We start from the raw sequence: 23363 nt of genomic DNA on the forward strand, positions 1-23363 counted from the left end.
AGGTGTACAACATAGTGATTCACAATTTTTAGAGGTTATATTCCATTTATAGTTATTATAAAATATTGGCTATGGGCTTCCCTGGTGGCTCAGTGGTTGAGAGTCTGCCTGCTAATGCAGGGGACACGGGTTCGGGCCCTGGTCTGGGAGGATCCCAAATGCCGCGGAGCGACTAGGCCTGTGAGCCACAACTACTGAGCCTGCGCGTCTGGAGCCTGTGCTCCGCAACGAGAGAGGCCGCGATAGTGAGAGGCCAGTGCACCACAATGAGGAGTGGCCCCCGCTTGCCACAAATAGAGAAAACCCTCGCACAGAAACGAAGACCCAAGACAGCCAAAAAAATAAATAAATAAACAAATGTGGGGTTTAAAAAAAAAAGAAAAGAATTTAAAAAAAATTAGGAAAAACTGAAATTAAAAAAATATATATTGGCTATATTCCCTGTGCTGTAAAATATATCATTGTAGCTTATTTATTTTATACATAGTAGTTTGTACCTCTTTTTTTTAAATTGGAGTATAGCTGCTTTACGATGTTGTGTTAGTTTCTACTGTACAGCAACGTGAATCAGCTCTATGTATTCATATATCCCCTCTTTTTTGAATTTCCTTCCCATTCCGGTCACAAAAGGGTGGAACGCTTCATGAATTTCTGTGTCATCCTTGCACAGGGGCCATGTTAATCTTCTCTGTATTGTTCCGATTTTAGTATATGTGCTGCTGAAGTGAGCACAGTAGTTTGTTCCTCTTATTTCCCTACCTCTAACTTGTCCCTCCCCCTTTCCTGCTCCCCACTGGTAACCACTAGTTTGTTTTCTATATCTGTGAGTCTTTTTCTTTTTTTTGGTTATATTCACTAGTTTTATTTTTTAGATTCCACATAAAAGTGGTATCATACAGTATATGTCTTTCTCTGTCTGACTTATTTCACTAAGCATAGTACCCTCCAAGTCCATCCATGTTGCTGCAAATGGCAAAATTGCATTCTTTTTTATGGCTGAGTAGTATTCCACTGCATATATATATATATATATATATATATATATATATATATATATATCACATCTATTTTTTTGGGGGGCCACACCATGCAGCTTGTGGGATCTTAGTTCCCCAACCAGGGACTGAACCTGGGCCGTAGCAGTGAAAGCGTCAACTCCTATCCACTGGACCGCCAGGGAATTCCCTACTGCATCTTCTTTATCCACTCATCTGTTGATGGGCACTTAGGTTGCTTTCATGTCTTGGCTATGGTAAATAATGCTGCTATGAACATTGGGGTGCATGTATCTTTTTGAATTAGTGTTTTCCATTTTAGGGGAATAAATACCCAGGAGTGGAATTGCTGGATCATGTGGTAGTTCTATTTTTAGTGTTTTGAGAAACCTTCAAACTGTTTTCCGTAGTGGCCACACCAATTTACATTTCCACCAACAGTGTACAAGGGTTCCCTTTTTTCCATATCCTCGCCAACACTTGTTATTTGTGTTCTTTTTGGTGACGGCCATTCTGACAGGGGTTAGGTGATATCTTAACCAATCAGATCTTTAGTAGTGACCCCAATCTCCTGGGCTGCTCATGACATGATCCAACAATAGTTACTCAACCTGGATTTCCCTGAGGGATTTATTTCAGGATTTTACAGACCTAGCTCGTTACATGCGTTTTTTCCCTTAGGACAATATTTTAAAAGGCAGGTAGTATGGTGGTTCAGAGCAGGGGCTTTGAGGTCAGAGGGACCTGGATGGAGTCCCAGCTTTACCACTCGGCAGCTAGGAAATGCAGCCCATTGTCAAGAGCCGAGGAAGAAGGCCTGGGAAGAGAACTGAGTGCTCATGGCTAAGAAAATCTGACTAGCTGTCAAATAGAGATGCGGCAGGGGTCACAGGTAAAGGCACCTCGGCGTGAGTAAATCAATCTGCCCTGCCTGTGCGCATACCCATCTGCTTGCCATCCACATTTAGTTCACATTCAATCAACAAGTATTCAAGGCTGATGCGGATGGCAGCTACCATTTCCTAAGGCTTATGTGTGACCCCATGATTTGGGTACCACATCATTTAATCCTCACAACTACCTGGTGAGATCTTAACCCCATTTTATAACCAAGTAAACAGAGGCACACAGAAGTCGAGACCTGCTCACACAATGAGTAAGCGCACACTTGATAGTCACACCTTAACAGCTGGTCTCCAAAGCCTGAACTCAGACTTATTTGCTCTAATGCAAATGGGGCTTTGCTGGGGCGAGGCCCGCGGCACGCATCAGACACCCTTCACTCCAGGGAATGAAACTCTCAGGTTTGTCTCTGTTCAAGTTAACGACAGAACCTGTCCTCTAGGAACGGGGCATGTACCTGGTACCCCTCTGGATCTTCAGAGGGCATGTGGGGTCACAGAAAAATCACAAGTGCTAGGATCACAACGACCTCAGTTTGAGTCCTGACCCTACCATGTACCCGCTGTGTGACTTTGAGCAAGTTTCTTAATGTTATTGATACTCAGTTTCCTTACTTGCAAAATAAAGATGACAATAGTACCTGGCTCATTGGGCTGTTGGAAGATGAAAGTACACAGTACATGTAAAACAACTAACACAGTGACAAGTACCCAGGAGGAGTTAAACAAACCATCGTTCCTACCCTCCTCTTAGGAACTGTGAACACAGAAGGCTCTTAGGACTGTTTGTGTATGGTGATGAGTGACTGGGGGATCCCCTGCTGGCCTCAGTAATGGGAAGTACCTTGAATCACTTATCATGGTGGACTAACACATAAAAAGTTTTTGAGCCAGCTTCATTTTTTTTTTTTTTTTTTTACGGTACGTGGGCCTCTCACTGTTGTGGCCTCTCCCATTGCGGGGCACAGGCTCCGGACACACAGGCTCAGCGGCCATGGCTCACGGGTCCAGCTGCTCCACGGCATGTGGGATCTTCCGGGACCGGGGCACGAACCTGTGTCCCCTGCATCGGCAGGCGGACTCTCAACCGCTGCGCCACCAGGGAAGCCCATGATGGCTTAATTTCGCAACCCATGTTTCTTTACGGGAATGTATGACTAGATTTAGAGACAGAGGCTTCAGTGACTCCTGAAGCCTGGGGAGGGGACAGTGCACACATTGCTTGGCCCCGCTATTACTAGGATAGAGATCATGGTCTTTCCTTGTTTTAGTTCTGATTTTGAAGAACAGCTAGAACTGTGGGCCACATCTCTCTTGGTTTCACGCACACTCAGACTCTGCCATGATTACAACAACAGTAATACAGGGGTTGGGGAGGGGTTGGGTTGCCGGGAGAAATGCAGCGCCCCTGTTCTCTATGCTATCTGTGAGGGGCAGGCACTTACAGAAAAGTTAATCTTGATTTTGCCTTTTTTTTTTTAATACTTTTTTTTTCTTAAACCCCACATTTGTTTATTTATTTATTTTTTTGGCTGTCTTGGGTCTGTTTCTGTGAGAGGGCTTCATCTAGTTGCAGCAAGCAGGGGCCACTCTTCATCGCGGTGCGCGGGCCTCTCACTATCGCAGCGTCTCTTGTTGTGGAGCACAGGCTCCAGACGCGCAGGCTCAGTAGTTGTGGCTCACGGGCCTAGCTGCTCCACGGCATGTGGGATCCTCCCAGACCAGGGCTCGAACCCGTGTCCCCTGCATTAGCAGGCAGACTCCCAACCACTGTGCCACCAGGGAAACCTTGCCTTTCTTTTTAAACACATTTAAAAGAAATTTGCACCACCTTCTGGATTACCTTAGACATATCCTGGCTGGGGTTGTTTAATCACCGGAGTTGAAAATCACTCCTCTATTCTCATTCATTATTGCAAGAATGTCAAGTTTGTGCAGCCTCCCTGGAGAGCGCTTTGGCAAGAAGGATCAACGGTAAATGTTGGAGTTTCCCAGGTGTGGCCCTGGGCTCTCCTTTCTCATTCAATACTTTCTTCCTAGTGATACCATTCACACGTATGGCTTTAATCACCATCCATCCATCCACCCGTCCATCCATCCCATCTGACTAAGCACCCGCTATGTGGCACATGTTCTTCTGGGTTCCGGGGCCACATCACTGATACGGTTGGATATCCAGGGTGACAGCTGCGTCCTTGGCACCTCACTTTGGATGTCTACAGGCACCTCACACTCATCTTCCCTCTCAAACCTGGTCCTCCTGTGGCATTCCTTACTCTGGATTTTAGTGAAGGAACCACATCTGTACTTTTAACACAAGCCAGAAACCTGGAGACCTGTAGCCCCCTTTCTCTCCATCACTTCCCTTCTAGCCATATCTAACTCCATCACTGAGGCCTGTTGATTCATCTCTTAAATGCCCCTGGAATCTTCTCTCTTGCTCCGTCCCCTCCATTGCCACAGTGAGGGCCACCATCGTGTCTTGTGACAGCCTCCTAACTGCTCTCCTGGGGTTCTGTGCTGGCCACCTTCCTGTACATTTTCCACTCGTGGCCAAGATGACTGTCTCCAAATGCAAGCCTGTTTCATCAGTTTCTTCCTTAAAACCTTTCGTGGGCTTCTCTCTGCTCTCAGGTTAAAGCAGAGCTTCTTACCAGGGCTCTGCAAGCCCCCGGCCACAACATGATACAGCCCCTGTGGACCTCCTTCACCAGTCCCTGCCCTCCGCCTCCATTTCTTTAAGCCCCTTGAGTTCTCCATGCTTCCTTCGATCCCACCACGCTGCTCCCTCCACCCAGAATGCCCTCCCCTCCCCTCTTTGGCAAATAACTCCTATGCACCCTGCAGTTGCCCTGCCGTCCCTGACCAGGTCAGAGCCCTGCACTTCTTCAAAGCAACTGTCATGATTAAAGTTTTACATGTGAGAGATTTTTCAGTTAATGCCCCACCCTATTCCTCCCTGAGACCCTAAGATCTACAAGCACAGGGAGAGTGCCTGTTAGTTCCCCAATATTTTATAATGAAAAATTTCAAATGTACAGCGAACAGGGAGGAATTTTACAGCCAACATCCATATACCCCATAACCTGGATTCTACCTGTTTCTGACCCCATTATATTTCCATCCTGCACTGTGCCTGGTATCTAGGAGGCCTGCGATAAATCTTTGTTGAATGAAAGTGGTTCATATCCTTCCACATCTAGGATGATAAAGATAAGATGAACAGGTATGTGTGAATAATATTTATGTCAGACTCATCTATTAAGTGTGAAAAACTGGAAGCAACTTAAATGCCCATGATAGAGGACTGGCTAAATAAATTACGGTACATCCTTCAGAATGGGGTTCCTTGCCATCAGTGACAGCGATGATGTAGATCTGTGTGTATTGACATTGAAGGATGCTCCAGATGTACTGTTAGGAATGAAACTAAAGGAAATTGGGTATAATATGACATTATTCTTTTGTAAAGTTAAAAAATCAATATACGTGGATAGGTAGTGCCTATTTTATGCCAGGTACTATTCTAAGTACTTTACATATATCAATGCATTTTAAGCCTCACAAAAATCCTACGGGGTGAGTATTCCCTATTATCCCCATTTTACAGGTAAAGAAACAGGCACAGAGAGGGGAAGTAACTTGCCTAGAATCACACAGCTCTTTCCATGGGAAAATGCCCTGGAAGTTCCACACAAACTATGATAGTAGTGACGATACCAAACGCTAGTGAGGATGTGAAGCAACAGGAACTCTCATTCATTGTTGGCGGGAACGCAAAACAGCCACTTTGGAAAAGAGTTTTGTGGTTTTCTTAAAAACTAAACGTACTCTACGGACTTCCCTGGTGGCGTAGTGGTTAAGAATCCGCCTGCCAATGCAAGGGACACAGGTTCAAGCCCTGGTCTGGGAAGATCCCGCATGCCGCAGAGCAACTAAGCCTGTGTGCCACAACTACTGAGCCTGTGCTCTAGAGCCTGTGAGCCACAACTACTGAGCCCGCGTGCCACAACTACTGAAGCCTGCGCACCTAGAGACCATGCAACGCAACAAGAGAAGCCACTGCAATGAGAAGCCCGTGCACCACAAGGAAGAGTAGCCCCCGCTTGCGGCAACTAGAGAAAGCCCGTGCGCAGCAATGAAGACCCAACGCAGCCAAAAATAAATAAAATAAAATAAATTAAAATTAAAAAAAACACCTAAATGTACTCTAACCACACGATTCAGCAACCGCGCCCTTGGTATTTACTCAAAGGAGTTGAAAACATGTCCACACAAAACTCTGCACGTGGACGTTTATGGCAGCTTTATTCATAACTGCCAAAACTTGGAAGCCACCAGGATGTCCTTCAGTAGGTGAATGGAAAATGGAATATTATTGGGCACTTAAAAAGAAAAAAAGAGCTATCAAGCCATGCAGAGACTTGGAGGAAACGAAAATGCATATTACTAAATAAAAGAAACTAATCTGAAAAGTTGTATGATTCCAACTACATGATATCCTGGAAAAGGCAAAAACTATGGCGACGGTAAAAAGATCTGTGGTTGCCAGGGGCTGCGCGGGGGCTGGGAGGGAGCACAGAGGATTTTCAGGGCAGTGAAACTATTCTTTTTTTTGGGGGGGGATAGGTTCTTTTATTTGAAATAAAAATGTCCAGTTTTGAAAAGAAAAGAAGGTTTCTAAAAACATAAGTCCTCAAACCACAGGTTTCCACAGGTTGACGAGTTGAATTCCTGAACACTGCAGAGGGATTACTGGAGATGTTGATTACTTAAGGCACTAATAGGAAGGCACTGAAGAACAGCAGGGCCAGGCTTCAATCAGACAAATGTGCGCTGCCCTGGAGGAATTGCATAGGCTGGCTTTGAAGGTGGCTTCTCCTTTGCTTCTTTTTATTTTGTTAAACTTGTAGCTTTACTTTCCTCAATTTCTAGAATATCAGTTTCTAGATATTTGGGTTTATGGGTTATCATCATTTTGCTTTATTACCACGTCCCTGATCTGTAACTTCACCCACCCCACTTCCCCTCTATGGACTCCACAGGTGGCTTTTAATGAATTCTCTGTCCTTTCTGTTACTGTGTAGTTACAGAGTGACCTGAGAAGTGAAACTCATAAATCGAGTTGACCTAATACCAGGGCTTTGTGCACAGAATCCACCAATCTGCTCAGAGATGGCCTGATCTGAACCACGTCCCCCACCATGCTCCCTGGCTTCTGCTTAGGGCAGTAGATTTGGGATCAAAGGCACCTTCAGGACTGGACCATCTTCCCGGTGGAGCATCGTGATTTACAGGGCCTCTGGGTCCTCCCCGGGGTGGGCCTCATTATTGGTGGACCTGCTGGTCTCAGGACTTAATGAAGCTCAGGTTGTTGATGTCTCATCGCAGAAAGAATTCAGTGAGAGACAAAGTGATAGGTAAGACGTGGACTTATTTAGAGAGAAACACACTCCACAGACAGAGCGTGGGCCATCTCAGAAGGCGAGAAAGGCCAGGGCAGTGAAACGATTCTGTATGATATTATAATGGTGGATACATGTCATCACACATTTGTCCAAGCCCAAACCCATAGGATGTACAACACCAAGAGTGACCCCTACACAGCACTGTAAATCAACTACACTCCAATAAAATTAAAATGAAAAAGAGTGAACCCTAATATAAACCATGGACTTTGGGTGATTAGGATGGGTCAATGTAGGTTCATCAGTCCTGACAACTGTACCTCTCTGGTGCTGATGCTGATACATGGGGGAGGCTGTGTATGAGTGGGGACAGGGGGTACCTGGGAAATCTCTGTATCATCCTCTCAATTTTGCCATGAACATAAAGCTGCTCTGAAAAACGTCTCTGCTCTCTCTATGTATATATAGGGTTACTTCTGAGAGAGAAGATTGAGCATAATTTCGATTTTTCCTGTTGACTCTGTCACGTCTCCTTTTTCTCCAGTAATCACGTCGCACTTGTGTACTTGTTTCCAGGAACACTGGTTCTCAAGTGGTGAAGCAAAGTGAAGTCTGGAGAAGGGAACACTTGGCCACATACCTAAGAAGCCTCCCTCAACAGATGTCCCATCGTGATCAGATTCAACGCAATAGTTCAGTCATGTAACTATGTGAGAAAAGAGTTTCAATCACCTTTGTCGGAGCTGCAGAACTGGATCCCCATCTCGTGGAGGAGATGCTCCGTTTCCTCCAGCCAGGACAGTGACAGGCGCAAGATGTCCAGCGCCACCTTCTGGAGCCCTGAGACAGGTGGGCTCACCTGCAGGTGCTGCAGGAGGTCGACCTCCTTCTTCAGGTCATTGCTACAGCAAGACATTGTCATGCATGCCTGGAAAGAGATGAGGTCGTGAGGAGCCCGGGCACCATCGCCAGAAATACCACCTGACGCTTGTGACCCGCACAGAGCAGTGTTCTTGACGGGCCCGTGAAGCAGGCAGGGCCGTATGTTGGCCGCCCTGTGACGGCCCAGTTCTACTTCCCTTTTTTGGGGGGCGGAAGGAAGGAGGCAGCTTTTATTTCACGTGCACTCTAATTGGGACTCTGGATGGTCAAAGAGACCCTTTGTTTAGGTATAGGCAATTCCAAAGCCAAATTGCCAAGGACGATTTGGCTGAAAGGGGAAGCAAATTTGGTTACAGAATTCCTGCTGAGATCAACACACAAGCTGGTCATAAAGTGCGGTTTCCTGATTTGAAAGAGTGCTGACAAGCCAACATTTGCCCAGACTCCCCAGATAGCAGCTGCATATTTCCAGAGAAAGCAGAAGCAGCTGCCTGATGTGATAAGCTGGATCCCAGCATGGGAGCCATGAAGTGGGGGCTCTGCCAGACCCTCTGGTCCAATAAGGGTAAGAGCAGCCTTCCACTGCTGGGACAGAAAAGAAAACTGCAAATAAAGAGCAGAATGTTTCTTTGGTTTCTCTGGAAATAACACGGGGCTGTTTTTTTTTTCCCCCGGGGTCTGGGGCCTCCCAAAGGCAGTACTTGGAGTGTGTCGGGCAGCTTCTCCTTGGCCACACCAAGTTCACCTGGGAGGCATTTCTGGAGGTCCTTTGTTTTCTGATCTCAAACAGATTTCTCCAACAAGAGAAAAGGTGGACTAAAAGCAGAGCTGGACAATTTCCTGAACAAGGAGCACAAAAATGAGACACAGGGGACATTTGAGGAATGGAGAAGGGGGCACCTGGCAACGGTCTAAGGATGTCTTCAGCTTCTTGATGTTCTGGGTGATTTCCTCCTCTTTGCAGCTGCTGAGCTGGGTCTCCTTCTGCAGGGTCTGCTTTTTCTGCCAAACGTTGATATTGTCCTCTGTGACCCTGCTGCTCTTCTCTAGTAACTGGTGAGAAAAAGAAAAAAAAAAAGATTTAAAATGCAGGGTGGGGCTTCCCTGGTGGCGCGGTGGTTGGGAGTCTGCCTGCCGATGCAGGGGATGCGGGTTCAAGCCCTGGTCGGGGAAGATCCCACATGCCGCGGAGCAACTGGGCCTGTGAGCCACAACTACTGAGCCTGCGCGTCTGGAGCCTGTGCTCCGCAACAAGAGAGGCCGCGATAGTGAGGCCCGCGCACCGCGATGAAGGGTGGCCCCTGCTCGCCGCAACTGGAGAAAGCCCTCGCACAGAAACGAAGACCCAACCCAGCAAAAATAAATAAATAAATTAATTAAAATGCAGGGTGGCTCTGGGGGGAGGGGACCTGGAGGGCTTCAGCTTAAGCTCAGAGGAGGGAGGTCCTGGCGTGTTTTGGGGATGGCTCTGGAGGGTGGATATTGGCTCTGTCACCGGGGCATGTTTCCCAGGATCAGAGATGGTTTTTTAAGAGCCAAAGGCCTGTCATGTGGCCACAAGTGTGTTCTAGATTCTTCTGCATTCTGGGAGGGATTCATCACGCTGAGCCTGATGCTGTGGGCTCCTAAAAAGGAGGTCGTCCGAGAGAAGCCCGTGGTGTGATCTTGTGACCCGCGCGCTGACACCCAGGATTGGAGAGGATAAACGGAAGGATAATAAGGCATCGTTACAGCCAGAGGCCCACCCTCACTGCCATCTGCCACTTCAGGAGGAACGAGCGAGCGAGGACGCACCGTCCATGCTGAGGCCGCCCCTTTCCTCGCGGGGCTAACGGAGGTTCACCGTGCGGGTCTGCCGACCAGACACAGTCCTGGGTGGTTTAATTTGATTTTCACAGAAACACTGCAAGGGAGTTTAACTGGCTTTTACTTTAAAAGCCAGGAAATCCCAGAAAATCAAAACAAATTTCATGGTGTAGCAACAGTGTGAAAAATATGTGCCACCAACAAAAAACAGGAACATATGCTCCCAGTGTCTGGAGCCCCGGGTCCCTGAAGGAGAAAGTGGGGAAGAGAGACGAGCTGTCTGATTGGAGACAGGTTTGTCCTGGAATGGTTTCACGCGTCCGCAAGTGGCCTTGAGGACCTGACCTCTGAAAAGCTCCAGCTGCAGCACAAAGAAAGGGAAGGGGATGAGGTGAGTGGCGCAGCTGCAGCTGCAAGGCTAGGGGAGGCACCTCCATCGCTGGGTCTGGGAGAAATCGGTGAGAAGGCTCTGCACGCCTTTAGTGGTCATTATGGGTAATTAACACCTTCACCTCTCACCGGAAGGGGCAGTGCCCACACAAGAGAGGGGGACAGCAGGTTTTAATGACTTTTCAGGTGTGCCCGCTTAACCTAGCCGACGCACACGGTCAGCACACACACGTCTCGGGCTCTCGGAAGAGCCACTTGCTGCCAATTATCCAGTGGGAAGTCCAGGGCCAGGAGTGCTCTTCCGTAATTGCTACGTTGGCACCAGGCTGTGAGATAAACATTGAGGCTGCCAGCCCGGGTAACTCGTGTCATCAGCAAGGGCTCCTGGGGAGAGAAGGTGGAGCTGCCTGCTGCCGTTTTGTGCCTTAGACCTTGTGTCCTGAAGACGACGTCTCCTGTATTCCTCTCCAGGTCCCCGGAGCCTGGTGCAGTGCCTGGCACACAGCAGGCACTCAATAAACGTTCATCGAATGCTTAGAACAGAAACACCTGTCAAGTCAGATGTTCAAAGTCCTCTCCTTCAGTTCAGCCAGTTTTTACTGAGTGCCTCCCTGATGCTGGTGTCTTCATATTATGGATGATGAAACAACGCAGTTAAATTAAATAAGGGCTTCTAGAATGACGAGTTCAAGATGCCCCAGGCTCATGAGACTTGAACGGCAAAGAAGCCCAAGATTCTCTGGAAATTTCCCAACGTGATGGCCCTTGGCCTGGGTTTTTGGCTCACTGGCAAAATGTGGTCATGAAAGGCTCTAAAACAGAGCCCTGAAGGACCACAAGGGCCACGGAATCAATGAGAACGTCAACAGGTCCTAAGACACAGGAGTCTGCTGCACACCAGGGAGCTCTGGGAAGCCAAGTAGAGGAATTGTGACTCTCCTAAGGACACCTCTGCAGTCATCCTGCCAGAAGCCAGCCGGGTGATTGGAGGGACTCTGGGTCGTCTGCTGGTTTCATGGCCAAGGGAGGGTCCTAGCTCGCCTGAGGAAGAGGTTATGTAGAGAGGGCCCTGTGGGCAATGGCCCGCGTTATCACCAGAGGCGCCCTACAGGACTGCTTGGTGGGGGGTGGGGGTGGGGAGGGACAGGTCCTGCTGGACGGGCTGAGTCCTGTGGTCACTGGCCTGGGGAAGGGCAGGACTTTAGGCCGGGAGTGGGCTGTGGAGACAAGGGGGTGAAGCAGGAAGGCCCAGGCAGCGCAGAGAAGCCTCGTTCGTCCTTTCTCTCTCGAGTCTAGACCTGGAGGAATCTCAGTGTCTTTGAGGGTCTTCCTGGATGACCCCTGACCAGAGCCATGACCAGGCGCTCGGCAAGTGGCGCAGATCATGCCCTCAAGGCGGGTGTGCGCCGTGAGTGCAGAGTGCCAGCAAGGTGAGGGGTAGCCCAGGTGCACGGAGGGAAGCCCAGGCTGGCGGGCTCTCTGCCTTGCTAAGGGGTCGGCACCCTGCAGGAGAAAGGACACCGGGGGTGATGGTGTGGAAGTTGGTTGAAGAGGCTTTAAAACCTACCTGAGGGTCAGCATCGTCCTTTAACTTGTGGGTGCCTCTGAAGTTTAGCACGTGGGACAAATTCCGGTCACACTGATGGTTCAGGCTTGGATGCTACCAAACACAAGGGCTTTGGGAACTGGGCTGGGTGGGACGGAGGGCTCCTTTGAGGATTGTGGTTCTTAACCTTTTTTGGTGGTTTACAGATCCTTCTGAGCATCCAATGAGTGACGAGGTGGACTCACTCTCCCAGAAAAAGAAAAGCACAAACACATACATGCAAAACGTTCTTGGTCCCCCTGGAGCCGTGGCTGCCAGGAGAGGATGCCTCGTGGAGGGGGTCCAAGATGGGCTGCCCTCGGTGGGCTGTGTTCTGGAGGGCCAGTGCCCCGTCTTGGGTTCTCCTTTGCTCTCCCTTAGCCTTTGGTGAAGGCTCGTTTGCATGTTCTGGCCCTCATGTCTGTGCCACGTGTCAGAGGAAGGGCCACTGGGCCATCGTGGGTCAGAGTCCTGGGAAATGGCCCTCTCCCCACCCTGCCCACCTCCACCTGGCATAAGCTGTGGTATTCTGGGTTTTACTTTATTAAGAAAAGTGGCAGGACTTCCCTGGCGCTCCAGTGGTTAAGATTCCACGCAGCCACTGCAGGGGGCACGGGTTCCATCCCTGGTTGGGGAACTAAAATCCTGCAGGCCACGCGGTTCAGCCAAACAAACAAACAAACAAACAAACCAACAAACAGAAATGTGGCATTTCCCTGGGGACACTGACTGTAGCATCTGTTTGGGGTCCCAGAGGAAGAAAGATCGCTGTAAATGTCAGGACAAAAAATGTGAAGGAGAAAGTGCTAGAAACACCACCGGGGTCAAGAGCTCAAACCCTTCCCAAGAGGGAACCGCACAGCTGGTTCCCTGGGGTGGGCCTTGAGCTGGGACTGGCTGCTTGGTCAGGGTCTCAGGCAGCAGCAAACACTGGAGTGGGCAGCTTCCCAGAAGGAAAAGCCTCTTTAGTGAAATCCACGGGGACGCCGAAGCCGCACAAAGCCCTGCCCCTGAGATAAGCGGGTGAACTAAGCCAGGCCGTCTTCCTCCTCATTCATCCCTGCCGGCCGCTTGGGTGCGGGATTCCGTGGAGAGCACGGGCCCGTGAAGGGGCTCTGCAGCACGCCTACCTGACCTACTGCCCTTTCCAAATTGGCTTTAATGAGGTTTTCTCTGTTCCTCATTTCTTGCAGCTGAAGCAATTTCCTTCTGGAATCCTGCCGAAGCTTCTCTTCCACCTGAAAGGATGATGAAAGCGTGGGCTTGCTGCTAATGTGATCATCATGCCCTCTGGGGAAACTCTTCTGGGGGGGCTGCTAATGGCAGTGGGGGAGTCCCTGAGGGGTAGGGACAGCTGCAGCCCAGCAGCAGGGGTCACAGGCATGCACAGGGTGGAGGCAAACTCACAGGGAGTTGCCCCCTACGGGAAAGGGCCGAGCTCTGCACCCGGGACTCAACTATGTTCTACCGCACACTCCCATCCCAGCTCGGTCCCAAACAAGCCGTACGACACTCGGAAAGTTATTTCACTGCTCCGTGACTCAGTGTCCTCATCTGTCAAATGGGGATGATGATACTAGTATCACTGCATAGAGTTATTGTGGGGATTCAATGTTTGGAATAGTGCTTAAGGGCTCTGTGAGTGTGTTAAGTACTGTTGTAACCTAGGAAAGGTGGACAGGAATGTCCGCCGTACAGTCTCGTTCTAATAACTCGTGATGGGTACTTGGAAATGTTATGATTGGGTTTATTATCATAACTGTTTGTCGTTACCACTTTGAGCACACTCACTGGTGGTAACCTCTCTGGAGGCTTGCTAAAGCAATGTCTATTAAGAACTGCAGCCTGCCAAGGAAGGTATTTAAAGTGGAGAAGCTTGCCTACTTTTCCCCCCTTGCTTGGGTAACAGTCAACGCACGGTAGGCTTGGGAGTGCTCCACGCTACCCTTGGCTGGCCAGTGTAGGCCTCGCAGCTGCTTAATTCTTGGATGCACCTGCTGAGCCCTGGGCCCTGGCACTAACAGGAAATGAGGCAAACTCGCATAAATAAATGGAAAGTTTTTGTGCTGAAACAAATTCACAGGCTGTTTTTTTAGGGATCTGAAGAGGGGGATCACAGGGATGTAATAAAAGACCCAGAAAAGCCCTTAAGAGCTTTCTTCTGAGTAGTGTGGTCCAGTGGAAGAGCCTCTACCCAGCTCCGTTACCTTGGAAAAGTCATCTAAGCTCTCTGGGCCTTAGTTTTCTCCCAGGTCTAAACATGCTCTGACTTCTATGTCAGCAGCCTTTTTCATGTGCTGCAAAAGCCAAGTCCAGCCTTGGACTCTGCCCTTATCTGTGTTCTGCATGAACAGCCCCCGTTCCCGTCCCCAAGCCTCAGAGTCACCTTCAGCGGCCGCCCTGCTCCCTCCCTCACACTCGGTGGTCTCACGCCTGTCCTCCAGTCCCTCTAACATGCAAGCTGGACTGTGACAACTGGCCTCCTCGCCTCGAGTTTAGATTCTTCCAGTGCAATCTTAACGGTACTCTGAGAGTTACCCAGCTGTAAGGCAGCTCTGTCCAACAGAAATTTCTCCAGCGGTACAGGTACTCTGAGCGAGGCTGTGTTGTCTAATACGGCAGCCACCAGCCACATCTGGGGATCGAGCACTCGAAATGGGGCTGGTGTGACGGAGGAACTGAACTAAAAATTTTAGTTAATTTTCATTAATTTCACTGTAAACAGTAGCATGTGGCTGTTTGCTACGCCAGCGTCACTGAAGTCAGACGAACCTGGAGTCAGACAAAACCGACTGTGCCATTGGGCTAGTTACTTTACTAGTAACTAGTAGCCTTGACTTTCTCATCTGTAAAATGGAGAGGATGATTTCTAGATCACAGCGCTGTTGTGAAGATGAAGAGATGAAATGTTCAAGGGAACGCCTAGTACGTGAGAAATTGTAACGATCATTTTCACCCTGATTACTGTCCACGAATGTCATTGCATCAGCCACTTGTTCAGAAGCCTTAGGAGCTCCCCACTGCCTGTGTGGTACAGAGCCCAAGTGCCTGAACTAAGGCAAAACACCAAGCTAGGGATTCAAGAAGACCCTACGAACTCTGAACGAGGTAAATAAAACTGAATCCACCCCTAGATAAACCATAATAAAACTGCTGGAAATCAAGGGAAAAGACAATCTTAAAAGCAACTGGAGAGGGCTTCCCTGGTGGCGCAGTGGTTGGGAGTCCGCCTGCCGATGCAGGGGACACGGGTTCGTGCCCCGGTCTGGGAGGATCCCGCGTGCCGCGGAGCGGCTGGGCCCGTGAGCCATGGCCGCTGGGCCTGAGCGTCCGGAGCCTGTGCTCTACAACGGGGAGAGGCCACAACAGTGAGTGGCCCGCGTACCGCAAAAAAAAAAAAAAAAAAAAAAAAAAAAAAAAAAAAAAAGCAACTGGAGAAAAAGACAGATTATGCAAAGGTACAACAGTTAGGCTTACAGATGACTTCTAAATAGAAATAATAGGAGCCACAAGACAATAGTGACATATCTAATGCTGTATCTAATGTGCTGAAAGAAAAGAATTGCCATTGTAGAATTCAATACGCAGTCAAATGTGTTTTAAGAATGGAGGTTAAATATACATCTCCAGACAGACAAACAGGCACATTTGAGAATTTGTCATCAGCAGAGCCACCATGAGGGAAAACATTAAAGGGTATTCTTCAGACACAAGAAAAATGAACCCAGGTGGGTGATCAGAGATGCAGAAAAGACAAGCAACAGTAAGGGTAATGTGTGGATATGATACTGACTATAGCAAAACACTACTAATGTCTTGGGGGTATTAACTATCAAGAGGAGTTTAGAAAATGACAGCAATGGCTTATAAATCTGGAGGGGGTAAGTGAAGTTAAGGTGTTTGAAACTCATTGCACTGTCAAGGAGAAGGGCATAATTATCAACTACTATTGCCTCTTGGTAAGTTAAGAATGCAGGGCTTCCCTGGTGGCACAGTGGTTGAGAGTCCGCCTGCCGATGCAGGGGACATGGGTTCGTGTTCCGGTCTGGGAGGATCCCACATGCCACGGAACGGCTGGGCCCGTGGGCCATGGCCACTGAGCCTGTGCGTCCGGAGCCTGTGCTCCACAACGGGAGAGGCCACAACAGTGAGAGGCCCACGTACCGCAAAAAAAAAAAAAAAAAAAAAAGAATGCATATTGTAGTCTTCAGGATGACTACTAAGAGAATAGTAGAAGAGTGAAAAACTTAATTAATGTGTGATTTTGGTGAGTCAAGGATGAATGCTATTGTCTTACTATTACTAAAAGAATAGTAAAAAAGTGAAATATTTCCAAGCTAATAGAGGGGGAAAGTGGAATAAGAGAAAACCATCCACTCAGAAGGAGGCAAGAAAGGAGAGAAAAAGGAACCACAGATGGTACAACTGGTATTGAGCAAGAAGGTAGATTTAAACCCCAGTACACGAGTAATTACATAATATAAATGGACTAAAAGTCAAAGATTGTCAAACTGGATTTTGTAAAAATGATACGCTATTTGAAGGCATATGTCTAAACCTTAAGACAAAAATTGACAGAGAACATATGAAAAAGATATGGTATGAAAACTCTAACCAACAGAAAGCCAGTGATGAAGCTAAATGACAAAGGAGACGTTAAGGGAGAAACACTACTAGAGATGAAAAGGGACATTTCATGATGATCTAAAGTTTTGCTCTACAGGAAGTGTTAGGATTCTAAATTTATATGCACCTAGTAACACAGCCTCAAAACATATAAAGCAAACATCGTTCATATTAAAAGAAGAAACACACAAATGACAAACATGTTGAGATTTTTAAAAACATTCTCAATGATGGAACAAAAAGACAAAAAAAAATCAATATGAGAATTTAAGTTGGAAAAACATCATTGGCAAACTTGATTTAATGGATCAATTCTTTCTTAGATAATTTCACAATTAAGATTTGAAGGCAGTCTAGGGTAGTGGTTACTCACAGGAGCTTTGGAGTCAGGCAGACCTGGATTCAAGTTCTGCCACAACTACTTTATGCAAGTGAACTTGGATAACTTCCTTCACCTCTGTGTCAGTTTTCCCGACTGTAAAGTGGGGTTAATACCAGTATAGACCGCATGGGGTCATTGTGAGGATGAACAGAGATGATGCAGGTGGAGTGCTGGCCCCAGAGTGGTTCCCAGGCCGACCTGTCCCTGCCATACCTTGCTCTTTTCCTGCAGCGTCATAGAGATCAGGCTCTGCTCGGTACTGCTCCTTTTCAGCTCCACCCTGAGCTTCCTCATTTCTTTTTCCATGTCATGGATTTGCTGAAAGAGTTCCAACAACAGGGAAGTCAACTTCAGAACTCATTTCATCCGGTTCATTAAGGCAGAAACCTAGTCTGGGATTCGCTTCATTCCTTCCCTTGGGGGACAATTCCACATCTTTGAGGCAAAGTAGACTTTCTTTAAACGGATGCAGAGAAAGGGCTGGGTGAGGGAAAATTTGAGTTTCTTTTGAAGATCAGCATGGATCCTGGATTAAACAGTATAAGATACCTATCCACTCATTAGAGTCTCTTTCCTTGGGGCACATTTTTGAGTTCAATCTAAATAAGGGCTGTTTGGAAGACACAATGGGCACAGTTTGGAAGCAAAGAACAATGACATTTTTCTTTTATCTCATTTGAGGCAGAGAAGTGTGCTCCTGACAGAGAGAAGAACACACGTCTCCTTTCCCCGTCCCAGGCACCGTCCTTCCCAACGGATGGAAAACGTATGCCTGGTGCTGTGCACGAGGGTTCGGGCCGGTACAGGGGGTGAACATTTATATTGAGTTGTCATCTTTTCACTGTATTGATTTTTATGTTCACCTTCCATACAAGGCCAGTGATACATTTGCTTTTTATTTTGTTTTTATGAATTGTTGTAAAATTGAATGTATTTAAGCAAAAATAATTCAAGAAGAGTTGTGTTAATAACAGTGATCAGGGCCGTGATAAAACTTGTGACAGTGGATCATGAAAGTCTGGGCATCAAAGTCCAGGGGTAGGGACCACGTTGAATTTCTAGCAGCATACGGTGGCCACCTCCCGTCCCTTTCCCCAGGGGAATCCTGATGAGGGGCCTTGAGCCAACTGCCCAGAAAATCTGGGGAGAGTGTGTTTTCCATGGTCTTTTCACCCATCTCTTTGAGGCTAGCAAATCAAAGAATTAGGAGACTACATTAACAGACAAACACCCAGAAAGCCCCAGAGCTTGTGCTAGCTAATGAGCCAAGGAACCCCTCCAAAACACTCAAGGTCACAATCTAGGCTTTCAGTGGACACCTAGGGGTCAGGAGGTTCAACGCACGGTTTTGCAGAGTTTTAACTCTTTCTCTTGGGCTTCCCACTTCTCCTTCTGGGCATCTTCCTTCTGTAACTCTTCTTTCAGCACTGAGCACTGTGGAGAAAAAGGACAAGGCCACAGGGGCTTGGCTGGGGGTCCCAAGTACCTGTGTTCACGCCCAGGAGTGTTTCCTGCTGTATAACCCAATCACACCTCTGAATTCTGAGAGGTAAGACCATTTGTGTGATGGGAGCACGGGATCCTGCAGTCGTTCCCAGTTCACCCCTCTCATGAGTTCTGAGGAATAGAGCATCCAAATTCCTCTTCAAAGTTAGCAAACTTCACTGCAGGGGAAATCCAGCTTTGCAGAGTCTGGGTACTTAGGGTGCAGGAATTGGGATGTTTTCACGCTGTGACCGGTGAGGGTGGAGGGGCCCGAGCCAGTGAGCTCGGGTCCATCTTACGGCTTTTGTGCAGGTTGAGTCTCAAAGACACAACTGCGCCGACTGGTGTGGAGGGGTAAACGGAGCTGTCTTGCCCGAAGGCGGCTCGGCAACAGGAATTAACGGCATAAGAATGGATGTGCCTTCTTTTGACCCAGCAATTCCCACTTTAGGAATGTACCTTAAGGACAATGACTGGAGAAATAAGTACATCTGTAGTTTCAAGGATGCTCTTCACAGAATTGTCAGTAACAGTGGAAGAAAAAAAAAAAAGAGGAAACAACCCAAGTCTTGTTTAGAACAGCAGACCACTTTATAACACTGGGTACATCCAGGAGAAAGTATGTAGCTTTTAAGACGAATAATAAGAGCGTTGATTTATTAGCATGGGAAAATAGTAAGTATTTAAAATTTTTAAAAATGTGCATAGTATAAATTCACTATAAAATGATTGATTGATTGATTTCTAGGCAATATATAGAAATAAGACTGGAAGAACATACATGAAAATATTAACACTGATTTCTCAAGGTTGCATTTCCTCTCCTCTCTTTTTATTTTTTCTTCTCAATGTCATCTACTTATTTTTCTAAAATTAACACACATGATGTATGTCATTAAAAAAAAAGGCATATCAAATGTTCACAAGAGCAGAACCCTTGGTGGTGACGAGCCCTTCTTCTACTGGCCAGCACAGTCTAGACGAGAAGGGACCTCATTCCGAGGTCAACGAGGAAGGGGAAACGGGGACATAAATCATCCAAATGCATTTCAGGAGGTAGAAGAGCCAAGCAGGTGCTGTCTTTGCAGATTCCTTCTACTTAGCACCACCTCTGCATCCCCTTCCCGTCCCCAACACACACACACACACACACACCCCACATAAAACAGCTATAGCACATGCCTGGGAAGACACTCTGCTTGGGAGAAACGAATGCAGAGGGCTTGGCCAGGCAGCCAACCCAGGGCAGAGGCAGAACAGCACAACTAAAACCAGCCTCCCACTTCTCGGAAAACGATTTTGTCATCCCCATTTCACAGATGGGGAAATGGAGGCCAAATAAGTTACAATAAAAGAAAGCTCTGGGATGGGACCCTGGTCTGTCTGATCCCAAAGCTCATGCAGTGCCTTTCACCAGCTCCAAACTGGATATGGTACTACGTACCAGGTATTACTTATTGTGCCTTTTCCTTGGAACCTCAAGATCTGTTCTCACCCCACCCCCATGCAGACCTAGCTATCGGGTAGCCTCTGGGAATCTCTGAGTTGCCACCTGAGATGAAAGCTTTGAGGTTTTACCTTGATTCACAGAAACAGGCACATCATACAAATACTGAGAAATCTTATCCTATAGAGGCAGGATTCTAAAGTTAGCATTGAAGGCGAGAGTTGCAAATAGTCAGTTACATGTAAAAAACTCTTTGCTTGCCTACCACGTTCATCTTCCATAGAGACATTCTACACACTAAAGTCTAAGGAAGAAATGAGAGTCTGCGTGTTTGCATCTGGATCTTCAGATATTCTGCTTTGAAGACAATTATGAGAACCAGTGGTGCTGGGACCATGATGCAGCCGTGTGGTCATCCTTGCTCACAGAGAGATCGTATTCTGCTTAATATTAAACGTTGAAATGGCAGTATATGCTCATAGGTGTGTTTGTTGCTGGGATTAAACAAACTCATTTATAATAGGGGTTAGAAAATGTTTGCTGGATTTGAAAATATATATTGCTTATTCTGAGCCACATACACACTGTCCTTTGAAAGGCTTCAGAGAAGTTGGCCACCTGCCCAGCAGCTACCCTCCCTGTGTCCTTGGGCACTGGCCTCATCTCACCACCGTGTGTCATGTGACTCCACTGTGTCTGCTTTTTGCAGCTACAATTTGCTGATGACCCGACACTCACTCTGGAGCTGAGGGCTTCGAGCTGGTGATCCTTTTCTTTGTTCTCACTTTTCAGTTGATTCACCTCCTGTTGTAGTTGTTGAACTTGACCATCCTTTACTAACACGTCTCTTTGCAAAGATGACACCATCTCTGTAAAAGAACCAAACCAAACCAAAACAAAAGACTCATGGAGGTCAAAGAGGCAGGAAGGATTATTGGCAACACCATGGCTGTCAGCCAACGTTTGGACAAGACCTTCCAAGTCTGGCCCACCACCGGTGCCCTCCTAGAACTGGGGAGGCTTTTTCCAAGGGTCCCAGAGCAGGAATGGGAATGAGAGCAAAGTCCACGGAACAGGGTTTGAGGCTTCAGTGAGAATGAGGGGCAGTCAGCACCAGCGAGAGGAGAAGCCTTTGGGGGCCCCTTGTGGGCACAGGCCAGGCAAAGCTGGGAGGAGAGGCCACACCATGGGCCTGGGGAACAAAGGCCCAGCACAGGGAAGGTCCAGGAATTCTTCTCCAGAGGCCAGGAGACGGGCGTGTGGCAGAGGGCACTGCTGGACGCTATTGATGGGGTGGTGGTTTTCACACTCCTCTGAGTTTGGACCCCTCTCTACCACTTATTAGCTTGGTGGTCTTGGACAAGTTATTTCACCTCCCACTGTCTGTCCCACACAGAGTTATTGTAAGGGTCAAATGATGCGGTATGTCCCAAGAACTCAAAGTGGTTAAATTATGTTTGTTACAGGGCGCCTATTATTTTTCTCGGCAGCCAGCTTCCAAAATGGCCCCAATGATCCCTACCACCTAGAATTCATGCCCTGTGTAGCCCCTCCCACCCTGAATAGGGCTGCCATGGGTAACCAATATGATACTGTGGAAATGATGGAATGTTTCCTCCCAGGCTGGGTCATAAAAGACACTGTGGCCTCCTCTTTGCTCTCTCTCGAATCACTCACTCCGGGGGAAGCCAACTGCTGTGTCATGAGGACACTCAAGCAGCCCTAGAGAGAAGCATGTGTGCTGAGGGACTAAGGCCTCCAGCCAATAGCCACATGAGCAGCCATTCGGAAGGGTGATCCTCCGGCTCCCCCCGAGGCTTTAGATGACATGACTGATGCCCCAGCTGACATCTTGACTGCAACTCATGAGAACTAAGTCACCCCCCGCTCAAATTCCTGAACTACAGAAACTGGGGCAGATAATAAATATTGGTTGGGGTTTTATCCATTACATTTTGGGGTAACTTGTTATGCAGCAATAGATAACTACTGCATTACTGTAGCACCATTTTTTTAAACATCTTTATTGGAGTATAATTGCTTTACAATGGTGTGTTAGTTTCTGCTTTATAACCAAGTGAATCAGTTATGCATATACATATCTCCCCATATCTCTTCCCTCTTGCATTGTAGTATCATTTTGAATAAAAGTGGGAAGAAGGGTGCATAAATGCAGTGGTATTGGGTTATCTCCTACAGTTGTTTTCTTGAAAGAACATCAGGCCTAGTTTTAGTGGTAGGTATCAATCAAGAATGTCTATGAAATAAAGCACAAAATGCTCCAGAATTTCATTTTAAAAATGAGCTCTGCCTCCAGGACACAGTTCAGTTACTTGGAAATCCCTCTGGGGCTTGCCACACTTTGAGTGGGTCCAGCCCATCTCAAGCGTTATCCCAACCCAGGTCTGTCCGACTCCCTGATCGGAGAAGGTGGGATCTGAGACAGGCTTGATGCTTGGATGAGGTTTCACTGGGCGACATACGGGAGGAAGGTGAGGACCAGCGAGTTCATCCTTCCATTCCTGGTGCCCAGAACAGCACCTAGCCTGGGGGAGGTGCTCAGAAAATATCTGAGGACATCCCAAGTGAGGGAGGAGCATAAGCAGAGACCTGGGCGTAGCAGGGGGTGGGGCTGGGTGTGATTAAGTTGCAGAGTGAGGCAGAAGAAAAGCACAGATTCATACAGAGATGGGGATTCACGTGCGACTCAATGCTATGCCTGCCTTCTACAGCTGTGGGCATGTTTCCTGCTATGCGCTGGCTGCTTTCAGAGTGATGTGCCCCTCCGAGGCTCACTGCCTCCTCCCTGTCACCTGCTTCTCTCCCTCCCCTCGTCTGTGAGTGGTCCCTCCTCTTCAGGTCTCTAGACATGTCAGTTTCTGCTTAAAAAACTCCACTGGATTCCCAACACCCTTGGAATAAAAACGCAGACCCCCCGACGCTGCCCAGCCTCACAATCCCCTGTTCACTCCACGCAGCCTCGCTTGCCCTTGGCTTGTCCTTGCCCACCTGAAACAGGTCCTCTCTAAAAGAAGGACATAGCCGTGGAGGATGCAGCATAAACTGGTTAGAATCGGCTAGGTCCAAGGGGGTGTATGATTCGACTTCCAGGGGAACTGGAGCCTCATTACAGGCTTATTGTAATACATGAGCAAAATGACACACGCACCAGCACCAGGACTCTTCCGAGGCTGACCATAAAGGTCAAAAAGTGGGTGGTGGGGCTTCCCTGGTGGCGCGGTGGTTGAGAGTCTGCCTGCCGATCCAGGGGACATGGGTTCGTGCCCTGGTCCGGGAAGATCCCACATGCTGCGGAACAGCTGGGCCCGTGAGCAATGGCCGTTGAGCCTGCGCGTCCAGAGCCTGTGCTCCGCAACGGGAGAGGCCACAACAGCGAGAGGCCCGCGTACAGAAAAAGAAAAAAAAAAAAGTGGGTGGTGGCCCAATGCCTGGAA

General features: G+C 47.9%; 1 protein-coding gene across 1 annotated transcript in view; it reads right to left on the reverse strand.

The window, feature by feature from the left end:
• LOC308611314 (forkhead-associated domain-containing protein 1-like) overlaps positions 1-23363 on the reverse strand; it is a gene marked incomplete at its 3' end in the record, with an annotated part of 102448 nt that overhangs the window by 16393 nt on the left and 62692 nt on the right. The window contains exons 7-13 of the mRNA XM_081260141.1: positions 20647-20777; positions 18321-18410; positions 17190-17294; positions 13099-13206; positions 10286-10354; positions 9088-9240; positions 8038-8233 (exon numbers count right to left, since the gene is read on the reverse strand). Coding sequence (XP_081116267.1) covers positions 8038-8233; positions 9088-9240; positions 10286-10354; positions 13099-13206; positions 17190-17294; positions 18321-18410; positions 20647-20777 — 852 coding nt within the window. The remainder of the gene's footprint in view (positions 1-8037; positions 8234-9087; positions 9241-10285; positions 10355-13098; positions 13207-17189; positions 17295-18320; positions 18411-20646; positions 20778-23363) is intronic.

The sequence above is a fragment of the Mesoplodon bidens genome (assembly GCF_964165515.1).
Source record: "Mesoplodon bidens genome assembly, contig: HAP1_SCAFFOLD_298, whole genome shotgun sequence".
NCBI lineage: Eukaryota > Metazoa > Chordata > Mammalia > Artiodactyla > Ziphiidae > Mesoplodon > Mesoplodon bidens.